At 43.1% G+C, this 20,645-nt stretch overlaps 1 protein-coding gene and 1 pseudogene across 2 annotated transcripts; both read right to left on the bottom strand.

The window, feature by feature from the left end:
• Positions 1-13,927: 13,927 nt before the first annotated feature.
• Positions 13,928-15,987, bottom strand: LOC117238308 (annotated as a pseudogene).
• A 121-nt stretch (positions 15,988-16,108) lies between these two features.
• On the bottom strand, positions 16,109-20,389 carry LOC117238295 (nucleoplasmin-like protein). Of its 2 annotated transcripts, none has more exons than XM_033503106.1 (5): positions 20,168-20,389; positions 19,794-19,909; positions 18,759-18,972; positions 18,254-18,330; positions 16,109-17,399 (listed from the first exon to the last, which is right to left on the bottom strand). In XM_033503106.1, exons 1-5 carry the CDS (start codon positions 20,187-20,189, stop codon positions 17,292-17,294), a joined length of 537 nt encoding a protein of 178 aa, XP_033358997.1. In that variant the 5' UTR covers positions 20,190-20,389; the 3' UTR covers positions 16,109-17,291. The 2 variants fall into 2 exon arrangements, with proteins under 2 accessions (XP_033358997.1, XP_033359004.1); XM_033503113.1 differs by lacking the exon at positions 16,109-17,399 and adding an exon at positions 17,690-17,958.
• Positions 20,390-20,645: the final 256 nt, after the last annotated feature.

Consider the following 20,645-nt stretch of genomic DNA (forward strand, 5'->3'; position numbering starts at 1 on the left):
GACGTTCCGTGAACTCGTCTTGGCGTTAAACCGGTCAGCTTAGAGCTTACTCCTATCCTATCGTTGGTCGTTTTTTTCTTCGAAATTGCTTATATAGTTGGGCGCAGGGGCGATATCTACCGTTGCTCTACGCGCTCGAGGATCGACGAAAAAGTGAAAGAAGGAGGGGGTTAGGCAACGACGGTCCCAACGAGACCCACTTAACAAACAACGCTTAGTCATCGATCGAATCTCGATGGTAATAGCGATTTTCTCGCGCACACGCCGCCTGCGAGAACGACGGGGGACGTCAGGAAACCCGGTCGGCTCGGTTATCTCCCGACTTATCGTCAGATACAATAATGGCCCGGGAAAATGTCCCCGACACACAATAATGGCCTGTTAAAAGACCCACTTTCTCTCTCCCTCCACGCGTGTACCTTGCGCTCTATCCACCGCTGCCTCCCTCCGGTTCTTCTTCTGCTCCTTCTTCGCATCCCTTGCAACCTCCGGAGCAGTGGCGTAGCTCGGCCGGTAGCCAAAGAAATTCGCGAAGCTTCGTGTTCGATTAACGGCGTGTGCCGTTTCACGGCCGTTTTCGAACACCGTCTACGTTCTTCTCGCGACACGATTTTTATTAAAGCGGTCGAGCTTTCATCTCGGGTAAAGTATACCGCGTGAAACGACGAGAAATTACCTACGGACCCGTCACGGTTGATACAAGAACAAGCGACTTTCTAAGGACCAGTCCGATACGTACGATTTTCCCACCGTACAAACATACATCTACAAAGCAGGCACTCGAATTTGTGTACCGAATGGATACGCCGCTGCAGATATTACGCGCGCGTGCGTACACACGCACAAAGCTCAGCGAGACGCAGTTACACGCGCGCCAGAGAGAAAGAGAGAGACGAAGAGGTGGGTAGAGCGAAGGGCTGCATCCTGTCGGGGGTTGATTCGTATTACTCGTGTTTGCCGAAGGGATTTTAGGCTTCCTCGAGCACGCTGGGGAAAAATAATTAAAAGCGTTTATCTTGCGTAATCCTGGCCACGGGCGGATGATGGGACGCACGAGCGAGGGTAGGTGCCCCACGCACCTGTGATTTCTCGACCAAGCATAACGGATCGTCGAGGAAATATCGTTCTCGACGGTGATTAAACACGAATCGCCCACCAGTAATCGCAATGGTACGTCGAGATGTTAGGAATTTCGTATTTCGACTCCTGGCGGTATCCGTCTTTTGGTTTCGTAATCGGAAAATAAGTAATAACAAGCGACGCGTTGCGGTGATTTCAAAAAATACGATGAATTTTTTATAATAACAAATACAAACGAAAAACGTTTCACGAAGAATCATTCTCAGCTGTGGATGATGAATTTTTGGTGAAAAATTTGCGCGACTTTTCCGGCAGGCGTATCGTAAAATATTCGAGTTTTCGGGTTTTCAGGGCCAACGAGCGAAACAATCGTTACGCCGATGTCACGGAATAGTCATACACGAATTCGATCTAACGAATTTAGTTGAAATTCAGGGTCGAACGATTGCCCAAACACTTCCGTCGATGAATATTTATCAAATTTACCGATTGTTGTCTCGACACGGACCGACCGACCCATTCGTTCCTTCTTTAGCCGCGTAGCTGCAGCTATGCATATGCATGCGGAGTCGCGCGTTGATTTAGAAAACAATATCCACGTTATTTGTCCCTTGCCGTAGAATCTCACTCGCGCATCAGACGGTTCACAGTTAAATAAATTCCTTCGCGTTGCATGCGATTTCCATCGATTCACCGGTGGAATTAACATTGGAAATTTCCATTGTTCGAAGCATCTCGCTCCGTCGTTTCTTTTATTCCTCCTTTTTCCGTCTTTTTTCTTCTTTAACCGAAACCCTCCTCCTTCTTCGTCGTCTCCTTCTCGTCTCCTTCTCGAATGCGTATAATTGTAGAAGGAAAAGAGGACTCGAAATTTCGGAGAAAATCGATACGAACGAAAACGAAGGTACGTATTTTCAGACAAACGTAAACTGTCTGACTATCAATGGATCATATCGCTCGATCGATTACGCAATTTTTATGGAATCGAATTGAAAGTTATCGATCGTATGTTACTCGGCGGAATCTATAATTTGTAAAATTCGTCCGACTCGACGGAAATTTAAGATCCGAGATCCGAAAAGCTCGCGATCGAGTAAGCTTACGCTACGTAGAGATTTAGGTGTCGATGCACGATCGCCGATATCGATCGGGAAGAACAAAACGTTCGTAAATCTCTTTCGTCGTAAAAATAAAAGGAAATTCGTAAGGCAAAATTGTTGCATATTCAGGCCGAGCTGGATGGAAAAGGGGCCGGGACGTGTTACAAAATAAGGTCGTAAACGTCGACCAGGGCATTGAAAGGCCGAATCACGCGCACAATGTGGCACACGAGAACCGTTTTGCCGTCTAAAATTGCGACTCGATTCTTCTATTTTACGAGGGCCGCGGCAGAGCCAGCCGGCGCTTAATTGGGCAATTACTATTCCGAAAATTGACAGCGCAGTCAACCGCTATTTAACCAGTGGCGTGTGTCAAAGAAAGAGTAAACACGTCCCGTGACCAAACACACCGGACGGCGAAATGGTACACGAGCCGCCACGTTGCCTCTCTCTCTCGACTCTACAAATACAAATTTAACCCGCGGGCCCGCATTTTACGACCGAGACATAGTGCTCCAGCGAAATCTCTGTCTGGTCCTCTTCGTCGTCGTTCGCGTATCCTACATTCGGAGACAGCTCGTGCACGTATTTACGGTGTGCGAATCATGCTCGAAAGTATGGCCGAAGCACTTGCAAGCTCGTAGCGCTGTACCGGCTGAGCGGACAAAGCTGTGGCAACGTCTTTAAACCGAAACTTTTCCTCTTTTTTAGCGTCACTTAGCAAAGGCTATTTCCCGTGTGATCCGTTCCTGGATCCTTTCGATCGTTGCAGTAAATCTGTTCTTTTTTCTTTTCTTTTTTTTTTTGGAAAATTAAATAAATAATCACAAACTTCAGTACTAGAATTTATAGAATCATAAAGCTCTCGCAAAACGATCGGCAAAATTATTAAATAATCTCCAGAGAATTGGCTAACCACTTGGACTTGTGACTAGCTCGTATCACTTTTTAATACGTAAAATAATTTACGAGCAGCAATAATCGTCGAATCGGATGATCGACGAAGATGTAGTATAAAGCGTTCGTGGAAGCGATCGAATTCGTGTTAAAACCGTCGACTGGATGAAAAGGTACGAATAATCGATAGAAAATGTCGTACGAGCTGAACATATCGCGGCTTGCGTATAATTAATTTTATTAATTTGTTATCGATCCCGACGTTAATGTCGGGCCCGTCGTAACGAGCGGCGAGAGCACGAACCGCCGTCGTTTAGATCGTAAATCCGAAACTGCGGCGATCGTTTCGGCCCGATGAAACGAAACTTATCGCAATTTCAACGTCCCCTCCATAACGGACGACTTTCACTTTGCGTTGCCATTGACTATGACTACTTAACGTCACGCACCGGGCTACCGTGGAAAAAGTCCGTGTTAAAAAGACGTTAAAAAGGCTGCGATTCTTATTGGAACGTGATCGCGTTGCCGAAGCTACAGCTCGTTTCGAATCGATTGGTAGCTCAAGGTCACCAGGGAACGATCCCCCACCACCTTCGTTTATCCTTTCTCCCACCAAATTCCCATAGAATCCTCGAATCTTTCGACGCCTCGTAACAGCACTACGACTCGCTACGTACAGATAGTGGCGAACTAATCGAAATCGATAGCGATAAAATGTTCTGTCGTTATAAATAAAATTTAGATATTCGAGCTTGCTGTCTCGTTATCGCTGCAAACCCGTGGATCGTTGATCGACAACGAATTACGTCGTAGACAACGTAAGCTTCGGTCTTACGTTGATAAATTAAGATTCCTCGTTGATAACCGGTGTGCCTCGTTGATAAAACGCTGGCGAAAGTTTGCTACGTTGCGCTACTTAACGCCTGAAGTATCGAAGTGGAGGAAAACTCGAAGCTTTTTTACTTGGAAAGTACAGTAAGATTACCATAGAGAAATTGCGAAGGAAAAAATAGTTAAACGCAAGCTTTATCAACAAGACCGGTGAATTGAACGCAAGGAACAGGATAAAGGGGTTGAGTGAACGAGATTGCCGGGGTTCATTGTTCCATTTAATTTCGTTGGCCCGGGGGAAGGGCTTAAAGTTTTGAAGCGTTAATCGGCAATTTCGCGGCCGGGAAAAATCTTGATGATGTTACGGTGAACTAATAACGTAAATACAGGTCGGATATATTCGAGGAAGGTAAAGTAAAGCCGCTTCAGCCTGGCGGACAGTTAATGGGACCACCCGTAGCCGTACTCTAATACCGCTACGATTAAATGCAGACAGGATATTAAACTACGCTCTATACATCGCGGTCATAACACATTTTGACAATGCATCGTCAAGGCAATAAAGTAAAATCGTAAACCTCTTGCAACGTGGTTATCCACGACTACGAGCTTGAAACGGTGTCGTATAAGTGACATGCGACGATCCGTAACGATCCAAACTTTACAAACGATTCTTTCGCCTGCGATCAACTACGTTTAACGCGCGGCAATTTCAAACGTTACCTCTTGTTCGTTTTTAAATTACCTTTCGACGTTCCTCGACATCTCGAAAATATACAGTGGAACCCCGCTTTTGTAGGAACTCGTCGAGGGACGAGAGTGGCCGTTGCCGTTGGCCGATACGTAAAATAGTAATTCGCGTCCGCATAAACGAATTCGACTAATTAAAACTTGGTACGAACGAATGGCGTTCCGCCGTAATTCTAGCGAGGCGAAAAAGTAATTGCAAAAGCGTGCAGCTCTAGCGAATAGAAACCGAAGTGGAAATCGGACAGGATTGGAGCGTGCAACGGTACAAGGCGAACGGGGTCGTTCCGTTTCTCAGCGGTGCAACTGAAATTCGAGTCGGCAGATCTAATGGTGGCAAAGGCGAGTCATCACGTACCTACGACGGAGAACGGGCTCAGCCACCAGGGGCCACCGTTACAGGGACACGAAAAAGAGAATGGAAATCACGAACGGCAGAAAGAACTCGTGTCGTGTTACCGCGGGCATTAGCTAACGCGCGTGTCATCGCGCCGCGAATCGAGCCGTAGACACGCGAGAATTCGCGGAAAGAAATCGTTCCCTGCACCCGTCACACGGCTAACGAGCTCGCCACGATCGTTGGCTGGCTGCTCGCACGACCTCTCAAAACTCTTTCTACCTGATCGCTCGAAGCTTCCAATCGGCTACAAAGTGGAATTAAGTTCCATTTTATCGTATTCGATCTTCGTTTCGAAGGATTTTCGCTCTTCCTAGTATTACGTTGTCCGAAAAGTGTCTTTCTTCTACAGACGCGTGTTTTACAACGACGCATCTTTACACAAACGTGAAACCTAATCTGTCAAACGTTGTGATCTTTATCTCGATAGAACATAATCGATCATACGTAATTCGATAAAATAATATACAACGGAAAATGTCGCGCATCCGTTATTTCCTTATAAAACGAAAGACGCCTTTCAGACGACCCGATACGTAGGGATTCGACGAATTTCGAATAATTGGAAATCTTTGGTTCGCACGGTGTTAAGTCCGGGAGAAGAAAAATGATATAAATAAATCTGCGCGGCGCTACGATTTATCTTTATTGTCGAGGTTATTCGCTGTGTAAACAGAGAAAACTCGTGGATAAAATAAGGTAGAAAACATATTTAAATAGAAGTGTAACTATAAGTAAGAATACAATTTGAGCTGGTCCAGATCCTCGCGCTACCTGTGTTACCCAATAACTGAAAACCCCGAAGCCAACGTCGCCTGTCTACTGTTTATGGTCTGTCTTCGTCGCAGTCTTTTGTCTATACGCTGTCGATGGCTAAAAAGACCAGATGTAGAGTTTTCTTAGAAGTGATGACCACTTCGATATTTATTAAGATTATTATCAGTCTGGAAGCTACACCGCACGGAGACGTCGCAACGGGCAGTCGTCGTTCGAGGTTGTCGAACTATCGCAAACATCGTAACAGCTTCGAAATTAGCAAAAGTATTTCCCGGCCAAACGCGAACGTTACATTTTACGGCGTCCGTACGAACGTTCTTGTACCTAATTCGTTTGCCAGAGAAAGATATACTCGCGTCGCTTTGCAATAATACGTAACACGGAGAACGAGTGTACGTTTAATAGACCACGTTTAAAGATACGCAAAAGCGACATTGAATTGCACGAGAGAGGAAAGAAAAAAAGGGAGCGACGAGGCAATTTATCAAGCCGCGAGTTAACACAATATCGCGTTAAGGAGGAGGAGAGAGCCAGGGAAACTCGGTTTCGAGATGGCTAGTCGTATTTTCGCGCCGGTTGATTCACGAGCCGCTTTAAAGCACTTTTCGTACATAAAGAGGGATATGCAAGACGTTTCGCGATACGACGGGGGTTCTTAAGATGAAATACCGTTATCAGGAAAAGCGTGGAGCCGTGCTCGCGGGGATGATCCGCGACCGCAAATCCGTTCGACGTAATTGTCTTTGGCGCTGACGAATATATTTCGCGGATAAACGGTCATACGATTCCATCGTGGTCGCGCGTTTTTCATTTTCGCAATATAACGGACGAGATCGAGCATAATAACGTCGCGATAGCTCCGCCGGGGGCAAGGTTCGAGGTTTCCCTCCTTTCGTTTCTCACAATTTGCATTTTCATACCGTTGGACGGGAGGAAACGCGCGTTGCAACCTTCTGTCGCTACGAAATCGGAGAAACAAAGTCTTGCCGGGTTATTAATTTACTATCGTCTCTCGTTTGACGATACGTGCGAAGATAAGACGTGGAAATTATCGAAGCGTAGCTTGGACGAGATCAACCGTTTTACCATACTCCCGTTTCGGATACCTCCTAACGAATGGAAACGTAGTATTCTGCGGATTGGTAACGTTTTTTACCACGAGTCCTTCCACCGATGTACGTACAAATCCTACAGTCCAAGGGCTATTTACCTGGAGCCTTCCAAATCGCTTGCAAATATTTCCTCGAGACCAGTTCCACGTCCGCTTCCCGATCGGCCTCCAGCCACTTTTCTGCCAACGCAACTAGAAGCCTAAAATTCGCTTGTCGTATACATCGTTGCTCGGCTAGTCCAAACTTTTCTCACCTCGCTTCCAAATATCTCTACTCGCTCGTCGATCTACTTCGAACCACCGTTCCGCGAACGAAACGACCCAAAGAGCTAGGAATCTGACTGACGCGAATACCGCTCGATTACTCGAAGCTTTCCAACGTATTTCCAAAGATCCGCCGCGAGATCCACTCGTTTGCTGATCGGTCCGCGAGCAGCTTTTTTTCTTTTCTTTTTTAAAGAAACGTTCGAAAAAGCCGAGATCGAGTCGCCGGCGAGACAGGACTCGGAGTTTCGCGCGGATCCTGGAGATTCGCGTCGCGCCGCCGATGTGTAGGAACGCGGTGGTCGGCGCACCGCGACCGCCTTTTAATCTTGTTTCTTCGAGCGTCAGGCATTTTTCTGGGAACGGCCTCTTTCTCGCTCTCGAAAGAGAGAAGCGGCGAGAGCAGCCGGCCGGCCGTCTATTTTCGCCCCCGGAGACGACGATGCTGAACGTTTAAACGGCCCCGCGGTGACAAACGCCACGAACAGATAGGCCGGGACAGAACGGAGGCTCGCGCGATGCAACTCGAACGGATGCTTGTACCATTAACCGCAGACCGCAGATTGGGATAGATCCGAAGCCTAATGGAGTCGTACGCGGCGGCAGAACGGTGAAACAGCGTGGAAAAAAAAGAAGAGGAGAACGAAGAGATCTCGTATCTCGTGTCAAACAAATATCGTCGTTCCCACGACGCCTCGCGAACAGCGTACCATCTGTTTTGCTTCGGATCGTTCGCGGTCGCGCCCCTCTTCCGCTCTACGGTTAACGATTTGCGCGTGTACCATCGGTGGTACACGCGTCATCGCGATTAGGTTTTCCAAACAGGTAGTAAATTCGCGGATGCTCGGTACGTAGAAAACGATTCGTAGCAACGAGATTCGTGTTTTTCCCGAGGCGAAACAAACATCGGCAAAGACTCGCTATCGTTCGAAGAAAGTTACTCGATGGATTTGCTGAACTCGAACGGATTTATTCTTGTAATTCTAAGTGGACGATCTTGCACGATGAATTCTTTCAAAGATTCGAGCGTGGAACGAAACTCGTACGACTTAAGATACAAAGACACGGCGGTCGGAACGAGCGGCTAAAATACGTACTACGTAAATCTTGCGAGTCTTCCTGTCGCTAAATCATACCGTCGTCGCGGCTTTTATGTTTTCGCCACCGTTTTTCGTCGATCGATCGATTAAGAAACAAACGAGCAAAGAGTATCGCTCGAGAGCCGGGAACAAACGAAAATCGAAAAGAAAGAACTCGTATCCATTCGATCCGGTGGATCGGATACGCGAAAGCCTAAACCACCGTCCCGTCCGATTATCCAAAAAGGAGAAAAGAAAGTAAAAAGAAACAAAACGCTAGGAAACACAATGAACATCTCATCACGAGGACAAAACCCGTCGCATAAATCGTCGAGAAGCGTAATTGAATTTCTTCTTGGCAGAGCCGGGGGACGCGTTCCCTCCCTGAAAAGGATTCCATTTTGAAGGATCTCGTAGTTACGGCACTGCACGCTTCCCTTCCCCGCTGCTGGCGTGTGGCATCTTCGTTGCTCTCGATGGCTAGCGAACGTTTTAACCCGTGCGCCGGTCTTTGCCGGGATATCATCTGGCGAAGGTGAGACGCAGCAGAGAAGCGCACCCGGTACGCTGGACTAATTGGCCGATAAATCAACCTCCGGCTTACCTTCTCTCCACCGTAGCTCCGCTGGACCTTTTAGACTCATAGGTGGACTTTCCGGACGCAAGGTATACACGCGCCCCGAGTCTAATTTTGAACGGCGGTGCTCCGAGCTCCGAGAAATTCACGATACATATACGACGTTTCCGACAGACCGTTTTCCGCGCCGCTGCCGAGCGTATTCTTTCAAACGCCACTCCTTTCTTCTTTCCACTTTCTTTTTCCCTCTCTGCTATTTTACAGCGCGATTCATCGTACGACAGTTCGTCGATCGATCAGCGGATCGACGATAGAATCTTTTCTGCGCGTTCGCACCGATTCGCTTTCGGCCTCTTTTGCGGAGATTCGCCGTACAGTTCGTCGATGGATCGTCGAATCGGAACTACGACTGGTGACTACGCGTCTCTTCGCGAAAGGCGAAAAGTACGGACGACGAGTCTCTTGGAAAGAAAACGACGATTCGTTGCTACTAATTACACGGCTTGAGAGCCAACGGCTCAGCGAATAGCTCGAACGCCACGGATTCGACTAATTAGGCGCGTCTTCGCGAACGCGGAAACGCGATACGCACGCACCTCTCAACGTTATCCTGTGGTTCGCGCGATCTCGAGCGAAGCTACGCATACGTTGGCGTACTTGATGCAGCGATCAAGTCTCGGACAGAACGAGGCGAGAGGTCGGTCCAAACGAGCACGACGGAGATATTTTATCAGCGAGGATCGAGATCACCGCCGATAGCCAAGCGACGAGGCGAGAGCCGACGCGATAAATTCTCGAACGCGACTGCCGCTCTGTCGGTCGATTCGTATTTTCGCGAAAGTCGCAGTGTCTTTCGTCGAGAACTCGCCGAGGGATTCGACGTTCCTAGATCGTGCGCCTATGGTTTTTCGCTCGTTGCCGAAAAACGAGAATTCCCGTGGCCGACCAGCGACTGAGAACCCAGCGCATCTCTGCGCCAGAAGCCTACGATTTGCTCGCACATGGCGAGATTGCGAAGCAGAAGAGTGCCGTGTCGATGAAAAGTTGCGTCGTCGAGAGACGAACGGTCGCTATCGAGTTAGAATTATCGTAGAATTTTCTATTTAACGAATAAAAAGCTAATAAGACGCGAAATACGGACAGCAACGAGGAAAAACAAGAAATTACGTAATTATCGTTAATATCGTAATAATCGAGAACCGCTCGACACCGTGCAGCGCGGCAGGCACTGGAAAGCAGGCAATCGGATTTCGATAAAATTGCAAACAGCAGGAAAAACGGTGGTCGATAGTGGAAGGTCCGAGGGAAGGAAGAAACGATTTAAAAAATGGAACGCGACCACCGGCCGGCGCGGGGTAAAGATTATCGTGGCGAGACGATCGGCACTCGGTGCTCCCGTAATTTGTGTTTTCGTTATTGCGTCCGATTCCTGTTCCCCGAAGGCACGAGAGAACAACGACGGTATCTGGTGTCGCGGAGCAGCCGAGAATGCGAGAAACCTCCGCCGCGTGTGGAACAGGTTCTTCGTTTTCCGGGGGCAGATCGGTGTTCGCTTGTTACCGCGAACAGAGAGAGAGAGAGAGAGAGGAGAACGGAGAAAAACGAAGAATTAAGAGGGAACGAGACTGCATAGGCGTACGTGTGTGCGCCCGGACACCACGTTAAAGGTACACGTGTGTACAGGTCGCACAAACACCAGCACGTACGCGCACTAATCGCATCGAGCGAACTTGTTGGAATTAATTGGTCCGGCCAATTAACGCTCACGGCCTGAAACGCGTCGAGGGCAATGAAGGCGCACGATTGGCCTGCTCCCCGCCATCCCCTTCGACGCTCGATATCCTTCGGCAGCGAGCCAGCTTCCTGCGAGGCCCCTAATTAATTTCGACTCGCGATCGTTCGCAGAAAATCGGACGGTACCGCGGCCACTCGGACACAGCAACGATCGGCGTCGCTTCGATCGATCGCTATCGGCTAGATCGCAAGATAGGTTTGTAGGAAAGTGCTTCCGATCTTCTGCCACGTAGTTCCATAAACCGATCCTTCGAGTATACAGGCTGAGATTCGCGCAATTCGCGATGCGTTTCCAGTTATCAGTTAGTCCGGATTAGGTTTACAACTTTACGTTTACGCGGTCTTTCGTTCGGCGCGTACTTTTGTCAGCTTTGCAACTGGCAAATAGCGTGAGAGCGTTCGTTGAAATCGTTACGCCGCAACGATTCGTCTGACGCGATTAAGGCCTTTTTAAAAGCTCGGTCCTATGGAGACGAAACGATCGATCGACGCGTGAAAATTGTTTTTTTTAAATATAGTGGAGAGGGGCAATCGTCGAGAAGGGAAAGAGACGCCACGGGACAGTAAACAGACCTGTTTCTCCCTTGCGCCGAAAGGAAAACGTCGCGTCCCGCGATAACTCGATTATTACGGAACATATTGATTCGTGTACGCTGCACGAGGCGGGCAGCAAAAAGCGAATTTGAATCGGCCGGTAAAACAATGAAATAACGATGTAATCTTCGACAATGGATGGCATAACCGGCCGGAGTCGCTCGTTGTCCGCTTGTTAACGATGAAATATTACGTATGTACGGCAGCTGTCATCTTACTTGTCCTTTGACGGCATATTTATACCGGTTTCACCCTGTTCCGCGGCGCCCGATCGCCGATAACGGATGCCCCACGCTAACGCATCTCGCCACCAAGACGCTTCTACGCTTCTGAATTCGTTACGCTATCACCTAGACTCTGGACGCGGTGAACGTGCCAATTCGCGGACTGTTTTACGCGTAGGAAATTCTCGTTCGACCAATCGAATGCCACCAAACGAATCATATTTTTCACGTTTCGCGGACGAACGATTTTAAGAGTGTCGAACGTTTCGAAAATATCTGTCGATCGTCGGAAACGTTGCGCCATTAGTCTATCGCGAAACGAAGGGAAATCTCTGCGAGCTATCTCTGAGAAGCTTGTAACTCTGCGTTTAAGCAGCTTTTTTTCCAACTATCCAAGTACCTGTATCGAGATACGTATTGCCTTTTAGCCGCCACGTAACGAACGACAGAACGTAGAAAACCGAACGTCAAAATGAACGTATCGCGTTTGTACGGTTACGTTTCGTCGGCGAAAAAAGAACGAAAATCGAGAGAACGAAAAACTTGGTCGTAACGAATAGTTTTTTCGATTTAGCCGACCGATTTATTCCACGACACGAGAGATACGGTATTCCGGTATGGGGGAAAAAAATTGTTTAAATAATAGAGAGAATAAAAATGTGCAACACGCGCCGCGCCAGCTTGAAACGTTAAAAGCAGACTTTTCGCGAGACAACCGAGCCGGAAAGGCTTGAAACAATGTGGAAGCGGAGGGCTTGTCGATCGTGCGCGATTGATCGACGTGTATCGAAATCCTTCGTGGATCTAACAGACTGTCTTTCGCGGCACATTTATGCCGGGTTCGTACCGTGCATGACGTCCGATGAACGATAACCGGCGTACGCGCTAATACCCGCAATCAGAAACGGAACAGGATCGGGAATCGGTAATCAGGATCGACGTTCGCATTCTCCAAGAGGCCATTACTCAAAGATCTGACACACCGGGAAAAGAGGTGTCACGTGACGATTAAACACGCGTTACCGAATTCCTCGTTGATCTATCGTCGTTATTATTACGTATTTATAAGGAAAAAAGACACACGCGAGTCTCTACGTTTCTATTTTCTATCGTACCTCGAGAAGCCAGAGGAAAAGAGTTTGTCGACGAATCGACGTTTCAAGGTCTGACGCTTTCGTCGAAATTGACATTCACACTGAGATCTATGTATCCGACGATAAGGGACAGATTGATAATCCGCGAGTTGGCAATTGGAAATAAAACGCGAAAATGGAAATTCAAATGGTCGCGGACAAACTATCGAGGAAAAGGAAAGAAACGGGAGCGAAGAACTGTTACGGCAGTGTCGGGTTTTCGATCGAGCCACGATCACCGTGGAAAAACACGAAGTGAGAAGAAGAAATGGCGGATCCGTTTAACAAGGTGCTTCGCCTACCGGATAATACATAAGGGGTATTAAGGCCGCTACTCAATTGGGTATGAGCTCACCGAGAGGTGGACGTCTCAATTTTCTTCGCGACTTAATGACCGATCGTTAAAACCCGGCTTCGCCTCGAACCGGCTCCTCGCCGCACGAGAACCGACAAGATGAAACGAGACGAAGCTACCCGGTCCTCTCCTCTGCCTTCTTACCCACACCCTCGTATACACACCGGCAATTCTCGTCGTTCTAACGTAATCACTGGCTTTCTGTCGTAACGACGTTTATAAGTATCGAGACCCTGCCGATTTCTCGTCACGACTTTACTTTTCTCGTTATCGACGAGTGCCGCGAATATCGTGACAGTAGCTATCGCGTTTTAATTCCTTTAAATAATATCGAATATTATTCCCCTTATCCCTTTTTATTTATTCTATATCGGTATATTTTATTTGTCCCAGTAAGAAGAATTTTTATCCCTAGAAATCGCCTCTCTTTAACGATTCGGATTATGTATCGTCGTTTCGAAATAAAACGTTGCGCGATATTCCGCGTCGTAAATTTTTAATACTCAGGTGGCGCTGCATATTGTATCTCGAAGGTTATTGCGATCAAGAATTCGAATATCGTATTACGAATTTACGAGATCAGCTAATTTCATGATTCTTAAGCTTGGCTTTCATTGCCCGTATTGGCTATAGAATTATCCGTAAACGATTTACCGTGCCAAGTAATTACTACCTCGCATTTGCATCGATCGATGTTCACCGTTGATTTCGTTCGATTTATCCGTTCCGTGTACGTACAGATTACACGAATTAATTTACTTACCAGAAAAGGAAGATTTAGAACGTTATTTCGATGCGGCAGTTTTTCTCGAACCGGAAGTTTCGTGTCGTCTTTTTGCCGCAGCATTTTCGTCTTCCAAGGTCGTTGAAATTATTTTTATCGCAAAATTACACAGTCGACTAAGACACAACGACTTTAACGCGGTACCGAGCAAATAAAACTGATTGTTTCATACCGAACTCGCCCTCTGGTGGAACAACGTTTAAACAGTTTACTTTCACGCCACTTAATCTACAGTTGATACATCGCATTTTATATTCTACAGTCGATATGTTTTCAACGAAAATGAAAATAAATATAAAAAAGATAATTATAACATTTACATTTTTACAACAACATCCTAGATTCGTAGTCCTAAGTATTCGTTACGGCATGCCGTACATTCATTCGACCAAAAGCTATGCCCAAATATTCGCCGACGAGCTTGGTTGTGCTTTCGCTAGTCGAATTTCTGGTGCGCTGCGCGCACGTTCCGTTCGAAATTTCCGTGTTTCTTCAGTTTGAATTTCTTGTACCGCAGCAGCCGCGTACTTTTTTATACTATCCGATCGAAATTTCGACACTAATTTCGCATCTCCAGAGTAATCAACGGGATTTTCGGTATTCGACGACTTAGTAAGAGACAAAGTTTTGTCGACTTCCTTTTCATATAAACTAGGGGAAAATAAATACGTCCGATCAATTTTCGGGGTAAAGAAGAGTAGGATGCAAGAGGGAAAACATTAAAAAAAGATAGCAAAATGTATTTTAAAAAAGCAGGTAATATACTGACATCTATTACGAAACGTATGATCTTACTGAAACGGTAGCCATTTTGTAAATTCTTTGCTACGTCTTTTTTTATTTTGCGTTGCTAGTTTGGCAATAATTTTTGCGTCTACGTTCACTGACTTCGTCTTTTGCATACAGTTATTTAATCTTTCGATGTTTAACGTCAATTGCTGTATTTGTACTCTGAGCGTCGCATTTTCGTGAACTAGTCGAGCGTTTCGTTGCACCACCTGAGGGCTCACGCGATAAACAATGATTTCTTTTTATATTAAAAAAAGAAAATAAAAAATAAAACATTATACAATTGAGAAATGATTAGGATCAATTGCATTTTTATGAAAGTCACCTGCAAAAATTTTGCTTTGCTCAAAGGTAAAGGGTCTTGAAATTTTTCGGAGACGATTATATTGAGTTCTTCTCTTGCTTCGTCTAATTTCTCCATCATATCCGACATTACTCCTAGATGCTCCTTCAATAATTGATCAAATTTCTCCCTCAACGAATCCTTAGCATATTTCATTCGCAAAAACTTTATACACAAATTGTACGTTGTCTCCACTTTTTCGTTTAATTCTTCTCGCAGCGATTTATTCTCATCTTCCAAACATTCTCGTACTACTTCTAATTCTTTTCTTCGTTGAGATAATTTCGAGGCACCACATCGTACTTTTTGTCGTTGCCTTTCACTGTCAAAGAAATCCTTTTCTCTCTGATAGAGGAATCTTTCATCGTCCAACTGCTCTGAAATTAAGTCGATACATTTAAGAATCGCGATGAACTCGAATCAAGTTTCCAAAGTCTTACGTTTCAGGTTCCTCACGTATCTTTGTTGTTTCTTCAATTCAGCCGATAGTCGACCATTATCTCTTTGCATATTTTGCAACTGAACATCCTTTAATTGTATTATGTTTTCTAATGATATAACTGTTTCCTTCAGGTCTGCCACCTTTCAAATATACATATATTAGGACCACTGATTAAATATCCATATGAAACGACTCGTATTCAACGTACTTGTTGATATAAACTTGTTAATTTCTCGCTGGCTACTTGACATTGTCTACTTGAGTGAAAAATCTTCGCGTCTGTACTCCTGTTCAAGCCGTTTTTACAACTAATATTCTGCATATCATAATAGCGAATATTACGTGCTAGCGATCAGCGGTGAAATTTTCTTGACCTTCAACTACATCACATCAAAATGTTTCGTATTGTTAATTTCATTGATGATGTTTCACTTACCTTAGTATGTCAAAAAATTTAGTTATATAGTAATCTATAAAATTTTTAGGTTCTGTTCGTTTGTAAACAGTCACAGGACTCTCCTAATAAGATAAGCTGATGTACCTCTTATAAATTAAAAATCATTAACATGATGCTTGTATTTATTTCATCGAGAATTTTATAAACAGGCAATTTTTGTTCTTCACATAATGGCGAAAAATCATTTTCACTAAATAATTATTATATATCTTTGATTGTATTAACAAATGACAAACGCTTGGATGTCATAAAACTCCGCAAACTACGAATACATTATTTTTCTTGTACAATTAGGAAAGGCGTCTAAATAAAGATTACATCGTGCAATACTGATTAAAAGTTGTGAAATTTTTTATTGTATCGTATATGTACAAAATAGGTGTACAGACTACTTATCAATCGTATGGGCGTGTCCTATGCACGCATTACATATGCTTTTATCGCATATGACACTGATGTAAGAGCATCACATTGTGTAGTACACCTGTGTAATCCCCTCTTCTGTTATCTTTCATCAAATGGAATGAATATCGAGATGACTCGTAACTATGTTTCTTTTTTAAAATCCTGATCTCATTTTTTTTTTTTTATCCTCTTTACAATCATTAATAACATTCTAGCATAAGGGTTCTGTGACTATTACCCTTTCCCCATCTTGTACACACGAAAATAATAAATTACACTGGAACGTTATCTTCGAAATTTGTTTCTGTTTTCCCTTAAGGAGCATAGTAATTCATCTTTTTTTTTTCTTTTTCTGCGAATCGCGTTTACATTACTACGTTAGAATAGTGTATCTTCGCATCATTGGAAGTATCGATGTGTGAACACGGCATCGGAGAAGACAAAAAGGAAACAATACGAATACACCTCACTGTGGGTCCGTCCGTGCTTTCCACTAATTTTATTAACAACAACTGGGCCAAATATGTTTATTTTTTCCACATTTGCTTTTAAAAATTCACATTTGTTTTTACATCGCATTACACTTTTTTTTTTTTTTTTTTTTTTTTTTTTTTTTAGTAATTTTCATCACAATTTGGTCTTTTCTTTCTTTTCTTTAGCAGCCCCGTAACAAAACAAAGCAAGTTAACACATACAATTGGCTCTCAGAAGAATGCCCTTTGAACTTTCAACTCCATAAAATTTTGTCAAAAAAATAATTTTTGATTCACATTCTTAATATCCCGTAGAGTTTGTTTAATACGGGTCATTCCTCTAAGGCATTTTGGGAAAAATATTATTAAAATAAATTCCACTTTCTGTTCGTAACAGACATATGACATAATTAAAATTTTTATACATCAAAGAAATGCGACATTATTCTTCGTACATAGCGTAATATTTTATAATAGTTTTCATTGGTCCAGTTGTGTTGTAGAAACGTGGAAGGCAACGTTGTCGTCTGATAATCTGGTGAAACGATACTAGATTCGCACAAATGCGGATGATATTGATGGACTTACGCTTAGCCTAACTTAAAAGTTTGTTGTTTCCATAGTAATAAGGCTCATGCTTATTTTTTCTTGTTCTTATTAGCTTGATTTTTGTATTTGGCTGCAGTTGATAATTTGGCATTCTTCTTCTTGGGTTCATCTTCATCGTCTTCCTCATCTTCTGGCTCCTAACATGTTAAAGTAACAAATAGAATATAACTGTGCAAATATTTCGCAAAGTTTCAAGTACTACAAAGTACAAGTGTTACATTAAAATGGAAACCTAGATGCGAAATTTTGTTTTATAAGAGATTGTATTGTTTACTGACATTCTAATGCATTTCCTGTTCCTATAACACTAAAACTATAATCTGAACACAAAAAATGGAAAAAGGAGGAAACATGATAAGTAAGGAATAAAAGCAACTATTTTAAAATGGGATGATTTATTATGGAAAAAAAGAAAAGACACATGGAATGAAAATACAAACGCAGAAAGTTATATCCACGACTTTCATTTATTCCTCAATCTTCAGTGCCCTCCCGCCCTCCCCCCGCACCCCCGGGGAAATTTTAAGTCATATAATGGGATTTTAAAATACTCTTGGTAAAACTTGTTTTTCGGGGATGATTGAATAGCAGCATTTTAATATTAGGACTCTATTTGTCTACAGCTTCATCCATCTTGGCACGCTTCGTGCCATTTTTTTTACCCTCTGCAGAATGCTTTCTTTTCTTTTGCGGTGCCTGAAATTTGTATTCCTAATATATAGAAAATGAAATACTATCACCTCTGGTAATATACATAATAAAAGCATAACAAAGACTGCTAATATCAAGTTGATCTATTTATATATAATTGTTTCAGTCGAAAATATTCCGCATTTTCCATATATCAATTCTCAAAAAGATCTTATGCAAGCCTAATTAGAATGTCAGTTATTAATACAATCTTTTCTTTAATTGTAATTTTTTCAACAACTTTTAATATGTACATATTATCTATATCATTACTCTAGATTAATCATTATAATTTCTATACCTTATCATCATCATCATCATCGATGTTCTCTTCTTCCATTTCATCATCCATATCATCAAACTCCTCCATGTGTGTACCTGAAAAATCCGAATTAATATTGTATGGTTTATTTCAACATCTTCAATTTCATATGCATTTTCTAAGAAAACAAACAAAACGTTCTTGTTCGTTCGAAACAAAACAAACATAACTAGATAAAAGAGCTCTGAAATATGTATTTCCATAAATTTAACGTTTGACGATATTGTTCAAATACTTTTGCAGTTCCAGTTTCCATCTAAATTTGCTATATTGTTATTATCACAACTGTTAAAAGGCGTCCAGTTGCAATTATCGCCCTTCTCTATGTACTGTTTAAATTTAATACAATTGATTACTCGAAAAAAGGGTATCAATACCTTAACATGCATTTTATTAGAAACTTAATTATACAAATAAGATGTTAAAGTTTTGCTATAAAAAGTATCCTAAATTCGATATAGCAATAGACAATATTCGTTCTTACCAAGTAGATTATGTCCTACTATGTGAACAGGACCACTTCCTTTAACCAAAGTAAATGTGACTGGAGGGTCAGGAAAACTGAGATCCAGAATAATCTGTGCAGTTTTTCCCATCTCCAGTAGAGCAATCGGTGTTTTGATGGGTCCTTTTAAGCCCATTGCTTCAACTTGTAATACATTAAGTTCACCAGGTTTAGCCTCTGGGCCTAGAAGAGCCTATAAAATACATTAAAAAAGTACATATACATACATATGCATGTATATAGAAATAACAGTGTTTCATGTAAGGCAATGACAACAAGAACCACAACTGTGTATAATTATTACACAAATTTATGAAAGGAGTCCCATTTATGTAGAAATAAAATCTTTATCCTAATCAATTGTAAAATATGACTGCTACAAACAGTTATGAACACTTCTATAAAAAAAGAAGCTTGGCAAACATTCTTGATTTACATACGTTTATAAACGTTGGATTGTTTATCTATAATTAGCGAATATTTTTACATTAAAATATATGTAAATAATACACATTCACGGGACAAACATCAAGATCACAAATCTTCATTGCTTTCATTTCTCGAAAATTCGGAAACAAAAAGAGGGTTCTAGCGCGTGAAAACAAAGAATGGAGGCTATAATAAAGAGCAGCATTTTAATTTCCTATTACGATTAAAAATTCGCGCGCAAACCTAACAAGAAGTGATGAAAGCGCTCGAAAAATCGTGATTGCTAGTGACGCCAAATATTGGTCATATATTTTTGCACGGTTAATAGACACATATACGAAATATTGGCGAGTTCGTAAAAATACAGCAACTTTGTATGGAAATAAATCAGAGATATACATCGCAAATCGAATAAAAGGGCGATTCTCGATGAAATCGCGCGTTAATGAAAATCCGTTACTCTTAACCGAACATGAAAACCAAACGAAACGTATATAATGTATCAAGCAGCAATAAAAAAAAAAAAGAAAAAGAAAAAATATAACGCAAATTTCCAGTGAATTTCTATCGATATTTTTTACTTACCATTTTTATGATCAGCTTCTGATCGGCACCGAAATGTTGGTTTGTTCCGTCTGAGTCGTCGTTTTTATGCTCTGGATCCCATACCTCGCTAGAATTCAGTCCTTCGAGGGTAATTCCTGAACACAGAAATCACAAGAGTACGCACACGGAATATCGTAAATGCTTGCCGTTGTACCATAGTTTGATAAAAAAAAATCAAGTTCGTTAGCTCTTTAGGGGACAATGGGGTCTCCTCGTCACAATGGCCGAAAACCAGCCGGCGTCTCGACCATAATACCGCTCGCGTCGAATGGCCAATGACGACGAAAGTAATAGCGTGCTCCACAAAATAAAGGAGCCACAACGTTCCCGATAACACAGCTTCTAATATTTACCATAAAGATACTCTTCTGCCATGACGATCGACTTGATATTAAAGGATTCTCGCTAGTGGAAGTATAGAAGCAACCCGTTGGAGTGTGCGTGCCGAACGAGAGTAGAGAAGCCAAAGACGCCGCGCGCACAACGTTCGCTGCGCGAAGAACAGTGGTCGCACGTGCTAGACGAACGCGTAGCAAATGAGTTTCACGTACTCAGCCTTGCGCGCCTAGAATACGTTCTTCTCTTTGATTGGTCGATGTACTTTCAACTATCATCAACAGCGTTGCCATCTAATATCACGAACAACACTGAAGACTTTTCGACGGGTATTATTTACCCTCCGCGAATATTCTGCCGGTTATGAAAGAAATGAATCGAATGAAAAATATAACTGTCCAAGTTCACTCTTTTTATCATTATTCTTGGCCGATAAATGTAAGAATCTCACGCAAGATAACAAAAAATTAAACGTATAAATTATTCCTAAACAGA

This window comes from Bombus vosnesenskii, unplaced genomic scaffold (genome assembly GCF_011952255.1).
Source record: "Bombus vosnesenskii isolate JDL3184/JDL3185 unplaced genomic scaffold, Bvos_JDL3184-5_v1.1 scf7180000013264, whole genome shotgun sequence".
In the NCBI taxonomy this organism is placed as follows: domain Eukaryota; kingdom Metazoa; phylum Arthropoda; class Insecta; order Hymenoptera; family Apidae; genus Bombus; species Bombus vosnesenskii.

Bases quoted from the DNA above. Each gene is read 5' to 3' on its own strand.
- LOC117238295 (XM_033503106.1), bottom strand. From the start codon at position 20,189: ATGGCAGAAGAGTATCTTTATG. The intron at 19,910-20,167 runs GTAAATATTAGA...TTCTGTGTTCAG, and splicing joins GGCAGAAGAGTATCTTTATG to GAATTACCCTCGAAGGACTG. The intron at 18,331-18,758 runs GTAAGAACGAAT...CGGATTTTTCAG, and splicing joins AGTAGGACATAATCTACTTG to GTACACACATGGAGGAGTTT.